Here is a 27,311-nt window from a genome sequence, read left to right on the forward strand (position 1 = left end):
ACACGCACTCAATGGAACTTGCATTGACCAAACATGTCAGCTTTCAAAAGGTGGAACTGTTCGTGTGTGTAGAGGTGTTGACTTTGTGTGGGAAAAGGAGCAGACTGATCTCACAGTGAAATTGGAATCATTTTCTTTAGCTTAAATCGGTCTGTGCTTACCGAAATTCAAAACACTGCCCCTGTAGTGAAAGCTGTTAGTGTTGTTGAGCTTATGGGCACGTGTGAGCTTCATTTTATGGGTGTGATGTCTACAGAAGGGTGCAAAAAGTTGTTTTCAGCTGTACAGGCTGTAATAGAGAGACCCCCCCAACCCCCAAACCTAACCATAAGTGTTGTAAAAATTTAATGTTATAGGGAAAAATGCAACCTCTCTGTTGATGCAACGCACCTCCAGTCGTGCCATAAGGTAAGGCAAACGCGCTGGAGCCGATGCAAAAATGTCTGATAGGAGTCGGCATAATGTGGCTGAATAGGGTACTGAAACTCTATGAAACAACTTGCCGAGTTCTCGTGTGATCATGTTGAAAGGTGTGAGTGTGGTTGCTAAGTGGTTGCTAAGGTGACCATCACTATAACTATGGCTCATTCTTTCGGTTACGGATTTCATGAAGACCAAACTTTGGCAAATAAATCGGTACAATTGTGTTACAGAGATGAATGATACCTATAGAGTTGTGTCTTACTTTTGTCGTGCTGTGATTTATTTTCATTTTGTTTTCAGTTGTTGGTTGCTTTGTGACGCTAGACATATCTGGGGACCAAAATATATCAAAGGGACTTTGGGCCTTTTTTTATTTGGGCTAGTAAGCAACCACACAAAACACCCTAGCAAACACACTACACCCTACACTCTTAAAAGAAAAAGAAAAAAGGGGGGTGTTTCTACAGCACTGTTATAAGGACACACATTGAGTGACGTCATTTGGATACAACAAATTAAGCAAAACTTCACTTCAGCCATGTCCATGTCATCAGTTTGATGCCAACTCTCCACTGATGGGTCTTTACATCATATGAAAGATCAGGATGAGGATGGATGTGCTGATCCCTGTATGTAAGAGAAACATGAAATAGGTGTGCTGTCAGTATGCAGAGTAATGAAAAACAATGAAATTGTTTTGGTTCTAAATTACATCTTAAAACTTACATGATCAAAAGGAGTTTTATGTTTTATCTGTATGAAGAAATAAGTAATGCTACACTCATTTTTAGTATCATAAAAACATTGATGCATTTAAAAAAGAGAGAGAAATAATGGGAAAAGATATACCTTTTTTTTGTATTGTTTATGTCATTGTTTTGAAGTCAAATGTCCCCTTTTGAATTTCACTTCTCATATCTCTAATGATGCTGATGGCCAGAACTTCAGAAGTGTTTTGAGTTAGGTGCTAAAAACCCATGTTCAATTAATACATACGTATTATATTTAGGTAGATTACAATAAAACTACAAACACCAAATTCACAAGTAGAAAAATTGCAACATTTCCACCACTTCCTTTCTTTGACATTAGACATATTACTTTCTCTTTGATCAGTGCAGTGTTCTTAATTCAATGTTTGGCTATGATGAGCTCCTGGAAACTTGTTTCGATTTCCCCCATGTTTTCTAGGTGGAAAGAAAAGTCAATTGTAAGATAAACTTTCATCAGGATTACTAAAGAGATTTTAGGGATTAAAGTTGAGTATTGCAGGCTTGGGCGAACTTTTCTTCTTTGTGCTAAACGTGTAAGTTATAAATGACAAAGATTTAAGTCAAAATATATAAAAATAACAAAATTAATCAACAAATAAATGTATGTCTCTCTCTTACCAGGGTAATATCGTCCTCTCAGGATCTCAACCGTGACGGTTGATATTTGAAATAGGATGATTGCGCTTTTGATCACTCACGCAAGTTGCGCATCTGTGAGTGTGCGACTTAAATTAGCCTTAGCGATATGTAGCTAGGACCAAAAAAACACATCACTTCATACTCAAGATGTTTTGTGTTTATGATAAACAGTGTTATGCATCTGTTGTTGAATTATAAGTTAAGAATAGACTGTACCATAGACTGTATATTGATACCGAGATAAACCTGTCCTCTTATAGAGAACTGTAATGTATGCTTTTCTAATTAAATCTAAAGCTGAAGAAGTAAATTGTAAGAGTTTTATTTTTCTGCAGTATGAAATGCAGAAGTAATGTAGTGTAAATTATACATACACATACATACATGCATGCATACATACATACATACATACATTAAGCAATTGTCAGCCTAAAGAACCCTTTTGTTCAAAAAAGGTTCTTTTTTTTTGGTACATCTTTGTAAATAGAACCTTTTTGGGAATTTTTTTTTTGGAGCTGAGTAAAGCTCTTTATTTCTAAGGCTGTAGCATTGTGGCAGCACATTTTTCAAGGGGGGAGCACTGCTCACATTTTCTTGTTAATGTTGTCAAGTTCAGTCTTGAAGTAGTTAGTCTACTACTTTAGTTTGTCTAAGTAGTTTAGAAGTCTAGGACAGGAAGTGTATTTACAGGTTAGACAGAGCTCCATATAGCCTATTCACAGGCTAATATCACAGATTGAGTGCTTATAACATCTAGCAAAATCTCATCACACACTCCCTTTCATTGACAACTGAATATAGTAGGTCTGCTTGAGTCTATTTATTTTCCCATGGCTATATGGAATGCGTGTCCCAGTCCAGAGATTCACAGAAGGCCTGGAGGCCCTGTTAAAGCAGAGAGAGGACACAAGAAACGCCTCCTTATGTGGGTCATTGCGGATTCCGAGTGGACCACTAAATCCATGCCTCTCGTTCACCACACACACATGCATTTTGTCTTTTATTTATAACAGGCCTTAATACACTATTTCATACTATTTAGACTGTAACTGAATTGAGATAATCAAGATTCCCACTGCTGCATTTAATTTATGCACACAATGGAGTTAGCAGAAGGTTTATTTATTTATCACACCTTGTGTTGGAGATGTGGAGCGCTGTGTGCAACCATAAGATTTCATATCAGTCCTTTGAAGCTGATGATAACTGAAAGAATCTTATTTATGCGGTGTCATAATACGTTGTCCCAACTGTCTGCTCAGAAAGTGTGGGCGCTGGCAACATTTCAACAGCATAATTGTGCCAACTGTTAGACTTGTACCAGTGTTGTGCACAGTAAGATTGTGTTGTGTTCTACTCTGCCTTAAGTTTATGAGATTTATAGAATGATTGTTGCCCAATGATTAAGGGGCAGGAAATGTTGCAAGCACGTAGAATTTCTAGTCCAGTCAACACTGTGCCCTTGAACAAGATATTTCAACAAGTTGTTCCAGGGAAGATAACGCTGCACTTTTTGGAGAGAAGCTTTTGGATAAAAAGTGTCATATGGGGGCCTGGGTAGCTCAGCGAGTATTGACGCTGACTACCACCCCTGGAGTCGCGAGTTCGAATCCAGGGTGTGCTGAGTGACTCCAGCCAGGTTTCTTAAGCAACTAAATTGGCCCGGTTGCTAGGGAGGGTAGTCACATGGAGTAACCTCCTTGTAGTCGTTTTTGCTTACATATAAAATACATTCTCTCTCAGGTAATGCTCTTAATTATAAAGGAAACTTCTAGGAAACCCTTCTAGGTACAATTAGAAAATACTAATTTCACAAATTACATTTTATCATCAGTTTTTCATCAAATTGGTCACATTTAACTTTTGAAACATTTTCAAATTCAGTCTATTCCATCAATTAATGTCTTGAAATGTAATATATTATGTTACATGCATATTTTTGTTACATTTTTATTGTTTACTTGAGTAACTTGAACTATTTACAAGTATTTACATTGATATGTAGAACACGTGCTTAATCAATAACCCACTGTCTCTTTAAAACTACCGGCATCAGCCAGTAAGCACATATAATGGAAAAAGACGTACATGGTTTGTTTATGTCATCAGCGTGTGTTTGGAATTAAATGTTGTTGTTTTTAATCAACATGCGACTGTAAAAAAAGGGTATTATTCAATGACATGGATCCGTGGATCTCGTCTTTGGACACACAAAACGAGTTTAACCAAACTTACTCTCAACATGCAGTGAAAAGACCTCTGAGCTAATAACTTATTCTCCACTTTACTACTCAATCACTGGTGAGTGAAATGTGAAAATGTTCTAGCCAGTGACTAATCATAGACATTTTTAATGGCGTAGTGTGAGATTTGGTTGCATATGCAAGTGATTTACTTGCATAATAGAGGGTTGCCACAGATTGAAAGATCGATCTTGGGATTTAAGAATTGATATCAAATCATTCAAACAAAGATTGCGATGCATCGGAGAATCGATATCTTTACCCAGCCCTATTATCCATGCAAAGATGCATGTGTAGAGCATACAGTAAATATACTGCAGTCTAAATGAAAATACTATGAGGTAGTGTTGATTTCTATACAGTTGTATGATGTCTTGTCATAGTGATGCAGAAAATTAACATATGTATATCTAAGATAAATAACATGTATAAACAGAGTTTGGACAATTGCTACAAAACCTGCATTTTGTCAGAACCTCGAAATGAGATCCTATCCACTAAAATGTCTTCTATGACGTTTTAGCTGTAATGCGGAGGCTGTGCTTTGTTTTCCTTGATTTGTTTGCTCAAGCCCTGAGCCTTCTCAAGGTCACTTCATTGCTTTCTCTGAGGTTTAGAGAAATATGCACACTGAATGGACTTAACGCAATAAATTGAAAAGATAAATTTAGACCAAGGGTGTTTTTGGTATTGAAATGTCAGGTAAATGTAACACAATACATGTTGTGGCTCTCTGGGAATTTGTGTTGCTATGGTTTCCATGTTTTGCCAGGGACAGCCACTAAAACTGCATCCTTCGCTGCATTGAAACCAATGGCTACACCCACTTTACTTTGATCAAACCAATCTGAAATCTAGGCAGCATGCTTGCGATCAAAGTCAGTCTGGCTTACATTAAGAATTGTTTTATATGGGTTGTGCTCGGCCATGAACCGCAGACCAGACTCTATCTGCATAAAGCTGTTATCTATGTCCTACACGGTTTTGTCTCTTTTTAAACAAAAAATATCTGCAACCACTTTACAATATGATACACGTATGGGAGGGAGTGAATCTACCGGATCAGTTTCCATCTCTATTGTGCACAAGCAAAAGTTGTCACGCAACAAATAATCATTATCTGACAATTTGACGAACTGGGTTGTATCACTCATGTCTCTCTCCCTGTCTATTTTCATGGGATGGTTTATTTACCTTATTAGCATGCTTTATTTACCTTATTAGCATGCTTTCCTGTGTGAATGCTTCTAAAGTAGATATCGGAAAGCACTTTGAATTTTCTGTTAATATTTTAAAATATGGTAATTTATTGGAATGTTTTTTAGTCAATCCACCTGAATAAAATGAATAGTGATTATTCATATTTTTTTTAAAAACATGCAAAATGGTGAAAAATTATCTTGGTGTAAGCTCAACCTCAATATTCTCTCCTCACTTTGTGCATGCTCAGAGGCAGTTTTGTGTGGTAGAGATCAGGCTGTCTGTCGGCAGGGCATGTAGATGCCATTGTGCTGCTATACTTGTCATTGTTCACTGCAGAGAGGAGGAAAGAGAGTGATCTTTCTTCAGTATTACATTGTTGCCATGCCTAACACTTATTCATTCATGACTGCAGCTGTTCAGTGTGACCAGAGCTCTTGCTCTGAATAAACATATTCAATACAAACCACTTTCAAGACACCAGCACAGATTGAAGTAGTCAGAGATCATGACCTGTGAGTAACAGCACAACTAACATGTGTCAAAGCAAAGTGGTTGTGTGGTAATGAGTCCAGGTGTTAAACTATTTTTGTAATTTATGTAGCTTTCAAAAATTTGCAGCGAGCATCACCGGCTCAGAGGCTCTTGTTTGAACATCATCTTTCCATTTTTTATGCAGTTAATGACTGATTTCTGTGCAAGTTGTGAGAAAGATCATTGCTTAGTTTCAGATTCTTCAGCATTAGCAGTAAAAACAACTCTCAAAATGATGTTCTGGTAGACACAAATTATAGAGTTGTCTTTTAGAGTGTTTGAACCCACCTCTGAGGAATGCGACTGGATTTCTCCATCTCACAACATTTTATTTTATTAGTAGTGTTTGCTGAGGCTGTTTACTATTGCTCATACTTAAAGTCAGGTATTTGAACAAATTCCTAACACCAAGTATTGAACTTTGGTGTGTAACTCTTTCTGTTTTTGATAAAGACACAATTGATACCTCTTGTTGAAGATAAGTTGTTTTTACCATTTTTGCCTATTGGATGGTAAAACGGGTTCAGAACACCCTAGTAACCACTCACAACACCCTAGCAACCACATAGCAACAACCTACAACATATTTACAACCACCCACCAGAACACCCAAGCATCGTGGCTGCAACCACTTCACATTTTCTTAATTTCATAAAGACCTGATGTTCTTTCAGGTTGTTTTTGGTGGTATTTTTCGGAAAATGCAATGTGCCTTGAGATTTGGATACATCGCATCTTAAAAGCTCCTCTTGATATTCTAATGCTTGTGTTCTCTTGGCAGTTGACTGTAAACAAGACGTCTGTCTGATTCAGTCTGTATTTATAGCTGCCTTCAATTCAACCTTGTTAGTCCCCAATATGTGATTTATATTCTCTGTTTACCACAGTTCTATGATTCTGTTTTCCCTTTTCTTTTCAGAGGAAATCAAGGAGGAATCCGAGAAATTAAGGTAAGTCGATTCCACATGGCACACCCCAGGTGTTGAGATATCAAACATTTAAAATTCCTCTTTATTTTTGTCTGGTTCAATGCTTGTAATGCAGTGTTGACATTTTCCAGAGAATAACCACACACGACCCCATTGTGTTTTGGCTTCTATCTTGCCCTTTTTGTGATTTTGTGTTTGTGTTCACGGGCAATAAAAACACCTCCTATGCTTTGTGTTGTTAATGTGCTTGGAGACCTTGCTGTGTGACTAGGACCCTGGAATGAAATGAACTGTGCTCATGGCTCTCTCTGCAGGACCAGGCTAGCCCATTCTAAGCCCCTGCCTGGTTGCCCTTATCTCTTTACCTTTAGATGACTCCCTGGGGCAGCATCCATTCCTCCTTTGCATCCATTAATTCACAGCTCACCTGTTTCCTTCCAACTGTCTCGCTTTGAGTCTGTCCTTGCCTTCGGTTTTTCTCTTTGTTTGTTGACTCTTGTTCTCTCACCTTGACAAAATCAGTTTTCTTCTGGACAATGCCGTTTTTACAATGCGATACAATGCGATTCTCAGTCAGATTTTTAGAAAGAATAAAGCCTATTGTACACTACATGACTCAATATCATCGATTTATTACAAAATAAAATGAAACTTCACCCACATCTCCCTACCTTTTATTTCTATCAGCTTTTTTTTTTATTATGTTTCCTTTTGCAAATATGGGTGCGAGACGTTCTTTCATGCTTGTTGAAAGAGAAGAGCAAGATTTGGATTTCAGGAGACAAAAATAATTAGAAAATAAAATACAAAATCATCCACATCTCCCTACCCACTATCTTTTATTATTTTCAGCTTTTTAAATAATTTGTTCCTTGGCAAATTAGCACAAATACGCATGGGCGCGAGATGTTGTTTAATGGTGCTGTAAGTGATTTTAGTTTTTCATGGAAAGGTTTGCAAAACATGTTCCTACTCCCTGAAAGCTATTAATGAAATAAGTGTGTAACAGCACTAGACTCCGTAAAAAGCAAACAAAAATGTGTCCGCGGTTTGCGGACACTGACGCTTTTCACCTGTCAATCATTTTGCGTGTTTTCATAGTATTGTAGTTGCAGTGAGTTATTGAGGCATAATGCATTTTTTATTCCATGTTGTTCATAACAGTTGTCAGTTGAGGGCGCTATTTTGCAGCTGTTGTTTTTAACAACCGTTTCTGCTCACAATAACGCATATTTTTGTATCTTTGAAGTTCACTGTTTTGGAAAGAGGGGGTGTTGCTTATCCAACGGCTCAGTCTTGTGGAAGTAGAATGGCTGAAATCGCTTACAGCACCTTTAATGTTTTATAAATTATAAAATAAAACTTCACCCACATCCTGCTATACTCACTGTTTTTATTATTATCGTATTACTTTCTCGTTTTTTAATTATTTATGCTTTATTATCATTTAGTAAAACACAGACGTAATGATTGATGTATGTCCTCATGAAATCAGAGACTCTCTCCTCAAAATCCAAACACAAGTGGTCAAAAAGAGATGACCAGAAGTAACGGTGATATCTCGTTTGTACATCAGTGATCAGATCACTCTAAACTTATCTTAATACCAGGTGTACACATGGTCTCAGTCAGGAATGAAGGGTCGTGTAGTTGATAATCTACAGTCCTTTTAAGTTTTTATATTTTTTTTATTTTTTTTATTTTAACCAAATTTAACAAAAAAATTATATATTTGGTTACTGGCTGGTACATTTTTAGATTTCAATCACCAGAGATCGAATTGTGTAGTATAGTTGTGGAGTATTCAGCAGCAAGATCCTTTCACTGCTTGTTGAGAGTAGAAGTTGTTCTGTGTATCCAAAGACAAGATCCATGCAACCAATTTGTCACTGAATAATGTCCATATTAATAAACTTTCTAATACCTGTTGATCAAAAACAACCAAGAAGGAACATTTATTTCCAATCAGGCATGGCACAGATGAGATAAAGCCATTCAAGACTCATTAAAATACCCCAATTTAAAGACTCTTTTTACAGAAATGCCATATTTCTTTAAAGAGACAGTACCAGTTTTTAGGCACATGTTCAACAAACCAATGTAAAAACCTTTAAATAGTTTAAATTAGGGTTGCACGATTTGGGGGAAAAAGTCATATTGCGATTATTGAGGTTAATATTGCGATATGCGATTGCGGTATATTAAACAAATCGTGTCATGAGTCAACTTGCAACTCAAACATACAAACTAGCAACAACAACAAATATATCTGGATATAAAAGTGTGGTTCACTCAATCAAACCAATAAAACTGTTGTTGTTGTTTTGTGTGTGTTGTTGTGTGTGTGTGTGTGTGTGTGTATGTGTGTGTGTGTGTGTGTGTGTGTGTGTATATATATATACACTCACCTAAAGGATTATTAGGAACACCTGTTCAATTTTTCATTAATGCAATTATCTAATCAACCAATCACATGGCAGTTGCTTCAATGCATTTAGGGGTGTGGTCCTGGTCAAGACAATCTCCTGAACTCCAAACTGAATGTCAGAATGGGAAAGAAAGGTGATTTAAGCAATTTTGAGCGTGGCGTGGTTGTTGGTGCCAGACGGGCCGGTCTGACAATTTCACGTTGGGGCGGCTGTGGCTCAGGTGGTAGAGCGGGTTGGCTGCTAATCGCAGGTGGTTCGAATCCCGGCCCACACGACTCCACATGCCGAAGTGTCCTTGGGCAAGACACTGAACCCCAAGTTGCTCCCAATGGTAGGTTAGCGCCTTGCATGGCAGCTCTGCCGCCATTGGTGTATGAATGTGTGTGTGAATGGGTGATTGGGACACAGTGTAAAGCGCTTTGGTAACCTCTGAGGTTAGAAAAAAGCGCTATATAAGTGCAGACCATTTACCATTTACAACCATTTCTAGGGTTTACAAAGAATGGTGTGAAAAGGGAAAAACATCCAGTATGCGGCAGTCCTGTGGGCGAAAATGCCTTGTTGATGCTAGAGGTCAGAGAATGGGCCGACTGATTCAAGCTGATAGAAGAGCAACTTTGCCTGAAATAACCACTCGTTACAACCGAGGTATGCGTGTTGTGGCATTTGTGAAGCCACAACACGCACAACCTTGAGGCAGATGGGCTACAACAGCAGAAGACCCCACCGGGTACCACTCATCTCCACTACAAATAGGAAAAAGAGGCTACAATTTGCAAGAGCTCACCAAAATTGGACAGTTGAAGACTGGAAAAATGTTGCCTGGTCTGATGAGTCTCGATTTCTGTTGAGACATTCAGATGGTAGAGTCAGAATTTGGCATAAACAGAATGAGAACATGGATACATCATGCCTTGTTACCACTGTGCAGGCTGATGGTGGTGGTGTAATGGTGTGGGGGATGTTTTCCTGGCACACTTTAGGCCCCTTAGTGCCAATTGGGCATCGTTTAAATGCCACGGCCTACCTGAGCATTGTTTCTGACCATGTCCATCCCTTTATGGCCACCATGTACCCATCCTCTGATGGCTACTTCCAGCAGGATAATGCACCATGTCACAAAGCTTGAATCATTTCAAATTGGTTTCTTGAACATGACAATGAGTTCACTGTACTAAAATGGCCCCCACAGTCACCAGATCTCAACCCAATAGAGCATCTTTGGGATGTGGTGGAACAGGAGCTTCGTGCCCTGGATGTGCATCCCACAAATCTCCATCAACTGCAAGATACTATCCTATCAATATGGGCCAACATTTCTAAAGAATGCTTGCAGCACCTTGTTGAATCAATGCCACGTAGAATTAAGGCAGTTCTGAAGGCTGAAAGGGGTCAAACACAGTATTAGTATGATGTTCCTAATAATCCTTTAGGTGAGTGTATATGTATATATATATATATATATATATATATATATATATATATATATATATATATATATATATATATATATATATATATATACACACACATTTGCAATTGCGATATGATTAATCGTGCAGCACTAGTTTAAATTATGCAATTAAACAATAAAAATTAACTAAATATAATGTATGCAATATTATATCATATTTATTGTTTAAATACATAGATTTTTCCATTTTATAAGGCTAAAATGTAACCAAAAATAATGTAAATCTAATCAAAAATAATTAATATTTTCATATTGTACCTAGTTAGAAGGACCACTGTATAATTTCACAGCATTAGCTGGGAGAGAATTTATTTAGTATTGAAGCAAAAGTGACACTATAACTGAAATATACCCATATGAATTGATATCGAATCGAAATCCGAATCGAATCAAGAGCTTGTTAATCTGAAACTAATCAGGAAATCTGTTTCAATACCAAGCCCTAATACACACGTAAATACCTGAAATGGACATGACTCCGCAACGTATTCTGTACAGTATTGTGTACATGGAGTCCCACCCACAGGAATTATGTTCTGAAGTTTTGTCTAGAACAGTAGTCCCACAGCTTAATGGACAATACAAATACATATTATAAACATTATAAGCTCTTAAAAAAATATAAGCTTCAGTTTTCTACTTTGTAACCGGCCAGAATGCCTTGCCTCATTGTAAGTGCATTACTTTAAACGTAATTTTTGCTTGTTTTTACAAATAAAGGTATGATCCTAAATTATTTTCTGTGGTAAACGATCTCAACTTATATTGAAACCCAGAACATTCCTTTGAAAAGCAGAACTAGATGATGCATAGCTCTTTGTATTCTGCCTTAATACTGAGTTGTTTTACCTCTATGGAAATACGAATCCTCCAGAAGGTTTTTGTTTTTGTGGTAAGAGTAGAGGCAGAAAAAGAGAGAGTTCAAGCTAAATGAGAGTTGTGTGAGGTAATCTCTGGACCCGGAGGGGCTCTAGTCTATTCCCTTGTAGCCTGGCTACAGATCAATTTATGCCAATTGAAAATATGAGTTGGCTAATCCCTCTACAGACAGATTAAGTAGAAGTGGAGAGGGGAGAGGGAGGAGAAGTAAGCCGAGTTGAGCCAATAGGAAGAGGTTTAACGCGGTAGCTGGCTCAAGCTGACTCAGCCTGTGACGATCAGGCTAACTGGGACCTTATAGCTTCAACACTGCATGGCTGCATTTGCATACACACTTAGTACGTATTATGCTATTGAAAGTACTTGCTTTTGAATATTGGCACTGTTGGGACAATATACTACTGAACATCATAACATTGAGTCTTGGTATTACAGACCTTTTTGTCATGAACTGTTTGCGTTTCCATGTAAATATTATAATTGAGCTAATTTAATTGCGTTAAAGCTGCAGTGAGTCATTTCTGCACTACCAAACTGAATGGACCCCTTTTCACACGCTGCGATTTAACTAGTTTCTAAATTATTTAGCAGTGTAAATCAAAATTAAACTATTTTAAATAATAATAAATAAAAAAAACTATTGTTGAAATGGCGATTGTTTTTAAAAGCAGCTGCTGAGGCAGTTCATTTGTAATCTTTCTCTCTTCTGATGGCCATTTCCACTGCTAACAGTTTTTGCTCTTTTGGAAAGTCATGGAAACATAATTTTATTTAGATTTTTTTTTTTGTTTGCCATTGGAGTAAATGGGAATGCAAAAATAATATTTGCTCTAGTCTCCCATGTACCTTTGCCTGTCACGATAATTGCATAATAATCTCACTGATTATTTGATCTAATAGTCCTACTTAGAATGCAAAATGCACTTCTGCCATTACATACATTGCACTGTACATAATGTACTATATTTTTATTCTTTATATAACGGATTTGTAATAGATTTTTACTACGTGTGTGTATGTGGGTATGTATGAAGGTGTGTGTCTGAGTGTATGTACGTATATGTATAATTATTTATTTTTATTATTCTTTTTTTATTTTTTATTATCTATGTCTTGCTGCTGTTTTTGTATTGTTTTTTGTATTGTTGTACACTGGAAGCTCCTGTCACCAAGACAAATTCCTTGTATGTGTAAGCATACTTGGCAATAAAGCTGATTCTGATTCTGATGTATAATATTCAGGTTGGCTGGGTTCCAAAAACAATAGTGTAAATGTAAAGTTGGACAAAAAGAGAGGTATTTTAAGTATTTGGAAATATTTTAATATATAGAATACAATTGTTCATGTCATTGTACACCTGTGAAATATTTTCAATATAAATTAAAATACATTAATCTCAATCGTCAGCATTTGTGGCATAATGTTGATTACTACAAAAATTCTTAGGATCATCGCTCCTTTCCTTTCCTCAAGTTAAAAATGAATTTATAACAATGTATTATATTTTGTATAAAAATTAATCATCAGCCAAATGTCATAATAGTGATAGCACTGCATGTACCTCTATATAAGTTTAACCCACTATACGTTACTTCCATGTGCCAAAATCAGAAATCTGAAAGGGTCCATTGGAAAAAAACAATAATGACAACAGGTTTCCCAACATACATTCAACATACTGTGATCTGGTATCCACTAATCCTAATCTTGCATACTACAAACTTGGGTTTTTTGCAAATCGCAATGCAGACGATGTTTCAGTTTCATCCTTTCCCTTAGTGCTCACTTTTACTCTTCATCACAGTTTCTCTCTCTCCACTCAACTTCATTCGGTTTACCTCCCCCCTCCTCTTCTGCTGCCTGCTCCCTGTGTCCCTCTGCACTCATCAGCTCATCTTGTTGAAGGAAATCTTAATGCTCCAGCAGTCAGCTTGACCTGGCGCCTCTCCAGCTCTGTTGATGCTGTTCTTCTGTAGATGTTGCACTGGCTTGATATAAAGTGAGAGTTTGGAGTCTAGGTCAAATCCACTACAGTGTGTGCAAGTTTAAAATAACTTGACACTTTCTCAGAATTGAAATAATTTTGTCTCTGCATTAGAGCTTGATTGCATTTTACTAAAGATAATCCAGTTAAAACCCTAATGTTAACCCATTTTACTGTGAAAAAAGCTATTCAGCAAATAATAACAAAAATTATTGCAAAGACAATATGTTTGGTTATTCAAAACAACATACACAATATTTCTATTATAATTTAATCAACCTCATGTTGTTCCACACCTGTGACTTTTGTCCATGGAACACTAAAGTAGATGTTAGGCAGGATGTCAGCCTCAGTTACCTTTCACTTTAATTGTATGAAAAAAATGCAATGAAAGTGAATGGTGACTGATGTTGTCATTCCCTAACATTCAGCTAAACATATTTTGTTTTCCACAGAAAAAAATAAAATCATATGAATTTGGAATGAGTTGATGACAGATTCTGATTGATGACAGAGGAAAAATTTTGACTCATGTTAACTTGAATATGATGATGCCTTTTTGTTTTGTAGCCCACCAGCAGGGGACAACAAGTCAGGTTCCAGTACTTTGCCACCAGTCAAATCCAAGACCAGCTTCATTGAAGCAGATAGGTACTTCCTGCCGTTTGAGTTGGCCTGTCAGTCCAAATGTCCCCGCATCGTCGTCACCTCTCTAGACTGTTTACAGGTCAGCACGTTACCACAAGATCACGTCAAAATGCTTAATTAGTATTTATTCCCCCTATCTAATGTGCCAGGTTTCTTCATTTACAGAAACTCATAGCATATGGTCACCTGACGGGAAGCGCCCCTGACAACACCATCCCAGGAAAAAAGCTCATTGACCGGATCATAGAGACTATATGTGGCTGTTTCCAAGGGCCGCAGACAGATGAAGGCGTCCAGTTGCAGATTATAAAGGTCAAATATTCTTTTGTTTCTTGTATTTGAAATGGCTCATAAGCATTGAATGAAGAGCCTGTAGTTTTATGTTTTGGTTTTAAGTTCAAAGTTTCCCAGAAAACAATGTTTGCTCTTGGAAATTGGGGTAAAGATGGCACAGGATTGCCAGTGTCACCATTTAAAAGTAGATATATAGTCATTTTTCACTCCTGCCCTTGTTGTTTGCAAAAAGTGTTCCGTTATTATGAAAAATCTTTTTGGGGAATTCAGAAATATTGAAGTCTGCCATTCGTTTTCTTTAGTCAGTGAAGCCTTTTATAATAAAGAATGGCATTTGGCAATACTACATTTTCATTTGAAAAGATATGCATTTGGCAGATACTTTTATCCAAAGTGACTTTCAAGTTCGCATTCAAGCTGTACACTATCAAAACGTACATAGCTTTGGAATTGAACCCATGGCATTGCTAGTTGAGTTACAACTGATAAATAAAAATAAATCTACTTAAAGTCAGTGTTAGTTATATGAAAGTGGATATCATAAGATGTTTAAAACTGTTAATGTTGTGTTTTATGCAATATTACAGATACAATTGGTGCTTTTATTTAATTAGTTATTACATTTTAATTATTTCTTCTCTATTTGAATTATCTTAAAGTGGTCACTAGTCTTCCCAACATCCACATAAAAATAACACCAATGCGTAGTATGACAAAAATAAACATTAAACGTACATTATTTTTATACAGAAAAACAGAAGGAAATTTCCAGAGGAATACAAGTAATATACAATGATATACAGTGCACCAAAACATAAAAAGTAAAGACAGTATTATATAGAGCAAATAATAAAACTATACAATTTATATATATATATATGCACTTAAGATGCTTCACAAAAACATTTGTCTTAATTTGTTTCAATAGGAAATATACATTTTAGACTCCCAAACATTTATTTTGCGAATAGAATAGAAGAACAGGGAGCCCTGCAACAGATGGCATTGCCCCCACAGAATATTGAGTCAGTCTGCTATTACAAGAAGAGGCATAAGCAATTGAGACAACCGAAATAGATGGATAGAATGGCAAATTCTCCAGGAAGCTTGGAACATCCTATCTGCCAACAAACAAGAAAAACTGTGTCCAGGTGTACCTAGGAGAATTGGTGCTGTTTTGAAGTCAAAGGTGGTCACCAAATATTGATGTAGCTTGTTTTATGTTTACTGGACATTGTATGATGTTAATTGTTATATAAAAACTATTTATGGCATTATTTTTGAAGACATCCTCACTATACAACATTTTTCACATGTGCCTAAAACTTTTGCACAGGTGTGTGTGTGTGTGTGTCAATCGATAACAATTTTAATCTAATTAATTACATGGTGTACCGATTAATTAATTGCATATACGTCGTATATGGAGTGGTGGTGGCGTAGTGGGCTAAAGCGCTGATCTGGTAATCAGAAGGTCTCTGGTTCGGTCTCCACAGCCACCACCATTTTGTCCTTTAGCAAGGCTCTTAACTCCAGGTTGCTCCGGGGGGATTGTCCCTGTAATAAGTGCACTGTAAGTCGCTTTGGATAAAAGCGTCTGCCAAATGCATAAATGTAAATGCAATCGTTATTTGCTGAGAAAGCCCCTCATATAACAATAACTCGATATATAATGATTATAAATATTTATATCAATATATAGTTATCTTTAAATATTAAAAATTATATATATATATATAAATAAAAATATTCAGATAATTAAAATGCTTTACATTCTTGTAGCAGAAGAGTTAATCATTGATAAGACAATACAAAAAACAGCTTTAGAATACAATGTATTGTTTACTACCATATTATTGATCATAACTCAGTCATTGGCATACAGTTCACAGCAATCCATTTCACAAGTGAATTTGTCAATCAGTTGGAGATTTATTATGAGGGCTTGTTTAAGAGCCCGTCAATTTACACCTGCGTCAGACGTCTCGGGTGTGTTGCGTCATAAACATAAAATGCTTAGGTCACTATGTCAAGTTAAATATAGTTTAATACTCAATCTTTAAACGCATCTTGAGATCCCTTAGATCTCATTTGCGCTCCTTCGAGTGTTTTGAATGAAAGAACGTAACGCATGTTTGTGTTGTTCTGCCTACTGAAGTGTTTTCTTCACTGTATAAACTGTGCGTAGCTCATACAGCTGACATTTCACTTACTGCCCTCTGGAGTAAACAGGTGGTACTGCAAGCTTGCATTACTCAGGAATCTTCCTTATTATGGTCCGCAGGCATGCGATTAATTTTGTTAATTTTTTAACGCGTTATTTTTTGTAAAATTAATCACACTGAATTAACGCATTAAATCGACAGCCCTAATAAATAAATATATATATATATATATATATATATATATATATATATTACTCACACTGTATACTGTATGTACAGTGTATATATACTGTGTACAGAGAGCGAGAGAGAAATAGCGGGCGAGTGAGAGAGATTTTTGTTCATATATAGTCCATCTGTCTGACTATTATGTAGAACTGCCCTAACCTGTAGTGCCCAGTTCTGTCAGATTTCCATACCAACATTTGACTAAGCTATTGTAATACAAATCTAATTTTGGAATGTGGAGTGTCAGGGAACCAGTGCTCCTGAAAGCTGACTGAACTCATTCATAGAGCCATGCATGTCAAGCTTAATCTCTTTGAATTTTACAAAGGTTCCAACAGCTAAAGTAATAAATAATAATGCTCCCCATGTTGTGTGGATACATTCCTCAGATTTATCCCTACAGTCATAGCTTAATTTCATCTGTGCACAGTTATTATTGTTTTGGATTTTTTTAATTTAGTTTTATATATTTTTTTATTTTCAGTACATTTAATTTTTATTTAATTTTTTGTGTAAATGCATTAACTGATATCATTTAAGTATTTCTAACAATGCTGTATTTCTCAGGGCCTTCTTCTATTATCTATATCTTGTGGCATTTTCATGTTTAATGAGGTCGGGTAGTAAATTATTCAAATTGTATAATATACTAATATAATTCAAGATCATTTTAGTTAGTTATGGAGTCATGTCAATTTATATTAATTTAGTTTCACTCCATTACATTTATGTCAGATCTGTTTTTTTTTTTTTTCATTTTAGTTTTTGTTAACAGTAATAACTCTTCCTCTGCATTGACATTTATGTTTATTTGTCCTTGCCTGGCCCTGCCAGGCCTTGCTTACAGCCGTGACCTCTCAGCACATAGAGATCCATGAAGGTACAGTGCTGCAGGCAGTAAGAACATGCTACAACATCTATCTGGCCAGTAAGAACCTCATCAACCAGACCACAGCCAAAGCAACCCTCACCCAGATGCTCAATGTGATTTTCGCCCGCATGGAGAACCAAGCAGTGAGTGCCTTTGACACCTCTCCTCTGGTAATATAGGGAAATTACAAGTTGATCTAACATCTCTTCTTTCTTTTTGGTTGATGCCTCCTCCTCCTCCTCCTCCTCCTCCTCCTCCCCCCCCTTCAAAATATAGCTTACAAATCACAAGATCAGTTGGTCTTTGGCATCCAGAAAGCGTGATCGTCAGGTAAAGAGTGACAGGACTGCCTTGAAATTTGCTTGATCTGAAGTTTCTCTGGTTTGTGTACATCAGCTTCATCCGTCACTCTTGTTGTTTCTCTGTTTCTCTCTCCTTCTCGCTCTGGTCTGCTTGCCTTGGCTTCATTGCGTTTTTTGCCTGCTGTCATTCCCTCCACATCAAATGAGTTCCTTTCATCTGTCTTACCATATTTATGTGTTATAATGATTTTCTCTAGGCGTTTGTGTGTATCTGTGTGGTTTAGATTGCTGCATGGATGAAGACAGCAAGGTGCAGTTAGTATATTTCACGCAATGTTGGGGAAGCTATTTTTCTCTCTTAATTTTAAGCTTCCCTTTTGTAAATGTACAAGCGACTAACTAGAAGTATCTAATGGTATTTAAGCTGTTGCAATATCAGAGTTATGTATAATATTTATTTGTTTATTAGAGCAGTATTTATCTGCCACTAAAACAATGAGGATGTCAATTAGGGTACTTGCAATAAACAGCTAAATACCACCAACACTACAAAATGATTGAACCATAATTAAATATCATAATTTAAAGTTGAAACCCTACTGATGAACAGCCCCATTTAACTAAACATTTGAATATTTTGTCAAATAATTATACAATAATTATAAATGTATTAAATTATTGTATGATTTTTATTTTTTTATTGCTACCAAACAGACATAAAAATGCAGCATAAGTGTCTGCACAGGGACTCCTTTTCTGATAATATGAGGCCCATATTTATAATGCATTGTAAGGGCATTATAATACATTATAATACATTTGTAATGTGTCATAATATGCCTTATTAAATGCTATAACTTCTCATAAATAATTGAAACTACAATTATATTATATTTGTAATACTTACTTATTCATAGTTATACCTTATAGCAGGGATTTTACACTTTTTGATGCCAAGGCCTCCCAGATGTAATTGAAAAATTATAAACGTGATTTTTTTAAAGACATGCTGTTTGCAAAGTAAAATAACTGGCTTTTGAAGTGCCATTGTCCTAAAGCAAAAATGTTATAGGAGCAAAAAACCCAGAGAGAAACATTTTCAAATTCAAATATATTTGTATAGCTCTTTTCAAAGCAGCTTTAAAGAGAATATTGAAGTACAACTCTTATTTCTTACAAAAACGAATGTTTTCCATAAGAAATGAAACTATATGCAGATATGTTTGTTTCCATCCATCTTCAACCGCTTATCCGAAGTCGGGTCGCCGGGGCAGCTGCTCCAGCAGGGGGCCCCAAACTTCCCTATCCCGAGCCACATTAACCAACTCTGACTGGGGGACCCCGAGGCGTTCCCAGGCCAGTGTGGAGATGTAATCTCTCCACCTAATCCTGGGTCTTCCCCGAGGCCTCCTCCCAGCTGGACGTGCCTGAAACACCTCCCTAGGGAGACGGCCAGGGGGCATCCTTACCAGATGCCCAAACCACCTCAACTGACTCCTTTTGACGCAAAGGAGCAGCGGCTCTACTCCGAGCTCCTCACGGATGACTGAGCTCCTCACCCTATCTCTAAGGGAGAAGCCCGCCACCCTTCTGAGGAAGCCCATTTCGGCCGCTTGTACTCGCGACTCGCTTGTTTGTTTCTTATGGCTTACATTTTTTTGCTGTCAGTAGAATAAAATAATCATGATTGATCCCATTGTTTTAGAATGAAATGTTAATATTTCAAATATGTCAATTTTTTTACTTTTTATTAGAGCTGTCAGAATTAACGCGTTTACACATGCGATTAATTAAAGTTATTTTTTACATGTTTCTAATTTCTTTAACGCATTTACCGTTAATACAGCATAAACACTATAACATTTTTGAGAAAGGCTACTTAGTGCTACTTGATGAACAAAACAAGCCCAAATGGGACTTGTGATAAAAAATCAATATTTGTCAGGATATGTAAGGTGCATTTTCATTACCACAGAAGCATGACAAGCCTTAAATATAATCAAAACACAGAAAGAGAAGTTTTTTTTTTCTGCAAGCGCTTTTCATGTGGAGTTCAAAGTGGCACTTGACGATGGCGTTGATGCGAATCATGAACGCAACTTCACGATTGCTGTATCAAAGCGGATAGCCACAGTCTAATGGCAGATTATATTGTGGAGGATGAGAGTTTAAGAGATTGAATGCCCATTGCACTGAATATGCAGCCTATTCAATTAGTCAAACTCCCACTTAGACTTTGGGAAATGTTTAATGTTACTCGAATTGGTGATATGTTAGTGCATTTCTAACTTTATACTGTGGAAGGCTTTTTTTGGAGACTGTTAATAAAGCATTATATTGGTACATAATGTTTTCTTTTCTTTCCTAAAATGGAAATAAATGCATTTTGGCAGTAAAATAAATATATATGATGTCAAATTTCAGCATTTTCAAAATCTGCAATTAATCGCAATTAACTACTTAAAATTATGTGACTTAATCAAGATTAAGCATTTGAATTGTCTGACAGCACTAAGTTTTACTAAGTTTTTATTATTTATTTTTTTATTTTTTTATACTGTTTCTTTCTAAGTATCTAAGTCTCCGTATTATGATTTAGAGGATAATACATTATAATATGACTAACATAAAATGTATCTGAAGTTATTCTATCTCTCTTTCTATATATATATATATATATATATATATATATATATATATATATATATATATATATATTAGGTATGCTTTAAGTAAAATGATAAAAGCCATAAGACATTTTTAATTGGTTATAAGATACGTTCCATTTCAATTACACCCTGTTATTCAAAATTATATTGGAGATTTCTTTAATGTCTCAATTTACATTGTGATTGTAAGTTCTTTTTGTATTCTGTGCATTTTTATATAACTTCATAATACTGGAAAAGCTACTCTGAAAGTAAACTTCTTAGAGAGTGAGGCTCACATAGTGCAATTTTGTCACATGCAAAACCCACTGTCATACAGTTTTAGCAGTCTGGACACAGTTTGATACATTGTGACACAGCCAGACACAAGTCCCGTAGCTAATCAGCTATTAAATATTGAAGATGAGTCTCTGTTTAACCAAAACAGACCAGGCCATATCAGAACATAGCTGGAATACACATGCATTCAACTGAAAGCTCTAGAGAAGAGACATCATCATCCATCATTCTTTATAAATGTGCCTGTTGCATTAAAGGTGCTTCCTGGTTGATTGATGAATGCAGTATACTTGACATTCTGCTTGATAAATGCACTCTAGGCATGTTCAGTCTGAGGAGCAGATATATAATGAGCTGGTGGGATGTTATATCAGCTGCCAACTCCATCCAAATTCAGTTGTCCATTAAAAAATTAAGTAATAATCTATTTATTTATTTAGGACATTTAACTAGCTGTTACAGCAGCAGTTGGCCGTCCGATAAGCATCTGTAAAGGGATAGTTTACCTAAATATGAAAATTCTGGCATGATTTACTCACCATCCTGTTATTCCAAACCCATATTACACATATTCTTTCTTCTGTGGAACACTAAATGAGACGTTAGCAGAATGTTAAGCAGTGAATGGCAACAGCCTCAATTACATAGGTGGCTATCATTAACCAAGAATATAAGTAATATGTATGTTGTATGTCCCTTACACTTCCATAGTGATACACAGCTTTAGACTTGTCCTACTTTAAAACACTATTTGACCTGAGCAAGCATGTTTCACTTTTGCATAAACCAGATGTCATTCCAGGTGCATGTATTCAAACCACCATCTGTCTCTATAAACACAAACATTGTCTATATGTACAGTAAGATACTACAAGATCCTGGTCTTGTGTTACTTTTTTCTTTTTTTTACACTATTGAAAAATAACATGTATTTCTAAAAACGATTGTTTTCCTCCCGTTCAGAGAAATGGATGTTTCTACTTGGTTTTGGGCTCCCGGCGCCCAGGGGAACATGAACGCATATAAAGCTTGTAAATGTCCTGATATATGTTTAAAGTGGCTTGACCATGTGTGTATGTGTGCCCCAGCTACAGGAGGCTAAGCAGATGGAGAAAGAGAGGCACAGGCAGCATTCTCCTGTCAGCCAACAAGAGCCAGAGTCTCCTGAACAGCGGCACGCTGCTGATACACCAGCCGAAAGCCTGCCTGCAGAGGCCAACGGCAGCAAGGCCGAGCAGGGCACCCCTACCCACGAAAGTCCTGAGACAGAGAATGGCGCTGACGTCTGTCCAGCAGAGAACGAGCAGACCGAGGCAGACCAGGCTACTGCTGCTGCGCAAAGTAAAGCACATATGTGTAAAGGGATAGTTCACCCAAAAATACAAATTCTGTCTTTATTTACTCACCCACATGTCGTTCCAAACCTGCATGACTTTCTTTTGTGGAACACAAGAGATGTTAGGTAGTTTGCTAATCTCAGTCACCATTCTCTTTCATTGCATATTTTTTACTCACAGTGAAAGTGACTGAGGCTGTCTGTCCCCTACATTCTGCATAATAAAAGGTGTGTTTCATGGAGGAATGAAAGTTAAATAGGTTTGGAACAACGAGGGTGAAGAAATGATCATATATTTTTTCTTCAGGTGAACGCTTTTAAGAAGAATGTTTATGGTTTCAACGGAATTACTAAATGACTCATAGTTAAAGTTAAAGTTTTAAACTCAGAATTTTATGAAAGGTCCGAATTGACAGTCATGACGTCATGTAACCAATTTGGCAGCGGCCTCAACAATTAAAGGTAGTGAAAACATTTCTGTTTGATATAACATTTTTATTATGCCATTGTTACCCAATAGTTTTTGTTCCCTCACAATAGTTTGTGGTCCCTCGCAATAAGTTTTATGTGCCTTCGCAATAGTTTTCATTCCCTCACAATAATTTGTGGTCTCTCGCAATAGTTTGTGGTCCCTCGCAATAGTTTTTGTTCCCTCGCAATAGTTTTTGTTCCCTCGCAATAGTTTTTGTTCCTTCGTAATAGTTTTCGTTCCCTCGTAATAGTTTTATGTGCCCTCGCAATAGTTTTTGTTCCCTCGCAATAGTTTTCGTTCCTTCGTAATAGTTTTCGTTCCCTCGTAATAGTTTTCGTTCCCTCGTAATAGTTTTTGTTCCCTCGCAATAGTTTTTGTTCCTTCGTAATAGTTTTTGTTCCCTCGCAATAGTTTTTGTTCCCTCGCAATAGTTTTGGTTCCTTCGTAATAGTTTTCGTTCCCTCGTAATAGTTTTACGTGCCCTCGCAATAGTTTTTGTTCCTTCGTAATAGTTTTAGTTCCCTCGTAATAGTTTTACGTGCCCTCGCAATAGTTTTTGTTCCTTCGTAATAGTTTTCGTTCCCTCGTAATAGTTTTACGTGCCCTCGCAATAGTTTTACGTGCCCTCGCAATAGTTTTTGTTCCCTCGCAATAGTTTTTGTTCCCTCGCAATAGTTTTTGTTCCTTCGTAATAGTTTTCGTTCCCTCGTAATAGTTTTACGTGCCCTCGCAATAGTTTTTGTTCCTTCGTAATCGTTTTTGTTCCTTCGTAATAGTTTTTGCTCCCTCGCAATAGTTTTTGTTCCCTCGCAATAGTTTTCGTTCCCTCGTAATAGTTTAATACACTATACTCTATAGTAACCATGATTTTACTATAGATTAACTGTGGTAAATCTTGTGGTTACTATTGTTTTACTAAAATACCATGGTATTTGTTGTTTAACCATAATAACCTCAAAAGTATAATTTGTATTACCTAAGTTATAATTTTCCTGTATTATTACTATGGTTTTAGTACGAATATAAAGGTTAAAATATGGTTACTATTGGAAGACCATGGTAAATTTATTCAGAGGGAATGCAAAACTTATTGTGAAGGCCCACAAAGCTATTTCAGAAAATATAATCCCGCCCTGTAAGGGGCTCCGTAGAGGTGAATTATTGTATTGATAAAAATATTGCTGTTATTAACAACAAAGCCAATTTGGTGCTACTGTATGAGCATTGCCATAGAAACAAATAACTTCCAAGGTCCGAACATTTTAACCGCTCCAAGTAGAAACTTTTCATCTTGTAATTACAGTAATTCCACAACGATGTGAAAGTGGCATTAATACATGCATACACACACACACACACACACATGATTTCAGCTTTAGGGTACTGTGTTTATGTAAATGATTATACTAATTTATAAAAATTACTCTAGAATATACTTTGAAACTCTAGCTCAAATAATGTATTAATAGTTTACCTACACTCAAGATACTCTTTTGAAAAAGTAGTGAGCTATACAATAGTTACTTTCAGGAAGATGCAGAATTAGTGATGCTATTTAAATAATCTTTTTAAATGCACAAATGCCAAATGATATCATTTATTTTTTACAATCAAAAGATTATTTATCTTGCACAAACAGTGAGGATCTGGATCTAGTTGTTGGAAAAAATGGCTCTTTTCTGGAAAAGCAACATTATTTTGAAAATACTGTAGCTGAGCTACTCTCTCTCCACTGTAAAATGTTAGTTGCATTGCTTCTCTGATTCCAAGTCATTACTAGTTCATCATTTATTCAGGCATCTGAAGAGAATGAGGCATCCTCTGATGATCTGACACTATTGGATAACTGTGTCAGTGTTTCTCAGTCTTACATAAGTTTAATCGCACTGCTTCCCATCAACAGATAACAGGCATTATGATGTCCCTTCTTAATAAAACTAATTTAAGTTAAACTGATAATCAAGAGATTAAATCTGACAACACAGCTTGGTAGAAGGAAAAATGCTCCTCTTGGACCATGAATGAGTAACTTGACAGAATTAGAAGCTTAAATTGACTCTACTGTCTTTTATAGGTGCAGCCGGGCATGGTACGGAAACCACTGAGGAAGAAGATGGCCAGAACTACGAAGAAAGGGCGCAAGAGATTGTACAGAGCATTTTGCAAGAAGTCGTAAACACAGTGGCTGCAGGTAAGTTTTTTTTTTAGGGAATATGGTTCGATTTCTGACTGTTCAGAAGGACACTAAGCTGTTAAAAGTGAAATGCCGGTTGATTAAAGTTACCTCTGATTGGTCAGTGGCATGTGACAGCCACGGAAAGATTAACATACCGCGAAAAACAGCCTTTTATACGCAACTAAAATAATAAATGCAATAAATGTTAACATTACATGATATGTAAATCTATAACGTATATTCCACGGTTTACACACCATCTGTTTGTGTGCAGAATTTGTGTGCAAATTTCAGATTTCATGGTGCATCGTAATCATTAGGTAAAGAATCAATCGAATCATTGTTAGTGCAAATATTTACACCTCTACTGTTTATCCATGTTCAGATATCAAGGAAAGCCATGAAGGTGAGGCTGAGCCAGCTGAGGGCATTCCAATCTCACTGGAGGATGAGGGAGGGCTGGGTAGTGACAGCGAAAACGTTCACGCCAATGGCATCCCTGGCACGCCAATCTCGGCCAACTTCACTCCTTCGCTGACTGAAGACAGATTGTCTGTCTCCTCCAATGACACTCAGGTAACAATTTCAACTTCTGATCAGAAAAGCTACAAAAAAGCTATGTAAATTGTATAAAATAGTAAAAAGGCAAGGTTTCTCTTGTGCATAAGCTTAACAAATGTGTAGTTTATTTTAGACTGCATCGTGTATCCGGAAATGTAATTTTATGATAGTTATTAAAAAACATAATACGTTTTTTTTTGCAGTGTTAGACTATGAACAACTGTTTGACCTGTTCCACTAACATTTACCAAATTAGTGTCAAACCGTATATTGATTTATTAAACCTAACACACTTCTTTTTGTGAAAAGTTTTACTTGAAAAGTGTGTTTGTGCTATATGTCTTTAAAATAAATGCCACATGGTTTGATATTTTTTATATAATTTAAAGGCATTCGTACTTTTATAAGTGTGACTCAAAGGGATATTTCACCCAAAATGATGTGTATGAATTTCTTCTGATGAACACAAATTAAGATTTTTTGAAGAATATTTCAGCTCTGTAGGTCCAAACAATGCAAGTGAATGGTGGCCAGAACTTTGAAGCTTCAAAAAGCACATAAAGGCAGCATAAAATCAATCCTTAAGACTCTTGTGGTTACATCCATATTCTCAGAATCAATATGATTGAGGGCCTGGGTAGTATTGATGCTGACTACCACGCCTGGAGTCGCAAGTTCGAATCCAGGGCGTGCTGAGTGACTCCAGGCAGGTCTCCTATGCAACCAAATTGGCCCGCTTGCTAGGGAGGGTAGAGTCACATGGGGTAACCTCCTCGTTGGTTGCTATAATGTATGGTTCTCGCTCTCGGTGGGGTGTGTGGTGAAATGTGCAAGGATGCCACAGAGAATAGCGTGAAGCCTCCACACATGCTATGTCTCCGAGGTAACGCACTCAACAAGCCACGTGATAAGATGCACGGATTGAAGTTCTCTGACGCGGAAGCAACTGAGATTCGGCATCCGCCACCCAGATTGAGGCGAGTCACTGCACCACAATGAGGACTTGGAGTCCATTGGGAATTGGGCATGCCAAATTGGGGAGAAAATGGGGAGAAAATAAAAAGAAGCGATATAAGTGTTAGTGAGAAACAGATCAATATTTAAGTCCTTTTTTAGTATAAATTCACCTCCCTGCCCAGTAGGTGGTGAAATGCACAAAGAATGTGACTCGCCAAAAACAAAAGAAGTGAAAGTGGAGATTGAGAGTAAAAAAGGACTTAACTATTGTTCTGTACCCACACCTATTTTATCACTTCTGAAGATATGGTTGTAACCACTGGAGTCAAATTGATTAATTTTATGTTGCCTTAATATGCTTTTTGGAACTTCAAAGGACCATTGACTTGACTAGAATGGACCAGTTACTTGCATTGTAAGCTGAAATATTTTTCTGAAAATCTTTGTGTTGAGGGTGAGTAAATGATGTACTGTCCCTTTAAGTGTCCTAATTCTTTTTGGGGCCACTGTGTATGCTTAAAATAGCAAAACGGCAACTTTATGCTTTTTATGTTTGTTTCATATTACGTGCTGTACACCGTGATTAATTGTCACCCCTAATTAAATTTGATTGTAATTGGATAAAGACACAATCTTTCTATCTCACAGGAATCTGTAGCTACCACTGGGCCAGCATCAGGTGCAAAGTTTTCACATATCCTCCAGAAAGATGCCTTCTTGGTGTTCCGTTCTCTTTGCAAGCTCTCCATGAAGCCGCTTTCAGATGGTCCCCCTGATCCAAAGTAAGTCTGCTGTCCTAACAAATCCCTTACCCTTATTCAAATGCAATTGTTTTCAAGCCTTCC

The 27,311-nt window shown here is 36.7% G+C and overlaps 1 protein-coding gene across 6 annotated transcripts in view; it reads left to right on the forward strand.

Moving 5' to 3' along the window:
- Positions 1-27,311, forward strand: part of LOC127634369 (brefeldin A-inhibited guanine nucleotide-exchange protein 1-like) — an 82,541-nt gene that overhangs the window by 21,975 nt on the left and 33,255 nt on the right. For 4 of the 6 annotated variants that reach the window (XM_052113899.1, XM_052113901.1, XM_052113902.1 and 1 more), the window contains exons 2-10: positions 6,732-6,762; positions 14,079-14,235; positions 14,322-14,468; positions 17,678-17,857; positions 17,991-18,044; positions 22,053-22,305; positions 24,847-24,963; positions 25,334-25,524; positions 27,115-27,248. In XM_052113899.1, the coding sequence (XP_051969859.1) occupies positions 6,732-6,762; positions 14,079-14,235; positions 14,322-14,468; positions 17,678-17,857; positions 17,991-18,044; positions 22,053-22,305; positions 24,847-24,963; positions 25,334-25,524; positions 27,115-27,248 (1,264 nt within the window). The remainder of the gene's footprint in view (positions 1-6,731; positions 6,763-14,078; positions 14,236-14,321; positions 14,469-17,677; positions 17,858-17,990; positions 18,045-22,052; positions 22,306-24,846; positions 24,964-25,333; positions 25,525-27,114; positions 27,249-27,311) is intronic. The other 2 variants (XM_052113903.1, XM_052113905.1) reach the window with 1 other exon arrangement.

Source organism: Xyrauchen texanus, chromosome 41, assembly GCF_025860055.1.
Source record: "Xyrauchen texanus isolate HMW12.3.18 chromosome 41, RBS_HiC_50CHRs, whole genome shotgun sequence".
Lineage (NCBI taxonomy): Eukaryota > Metazoa > Chordata > Actinopteri > Cypriniformes > Catostomidae > Xyrauchen > Xyrauchen texanus.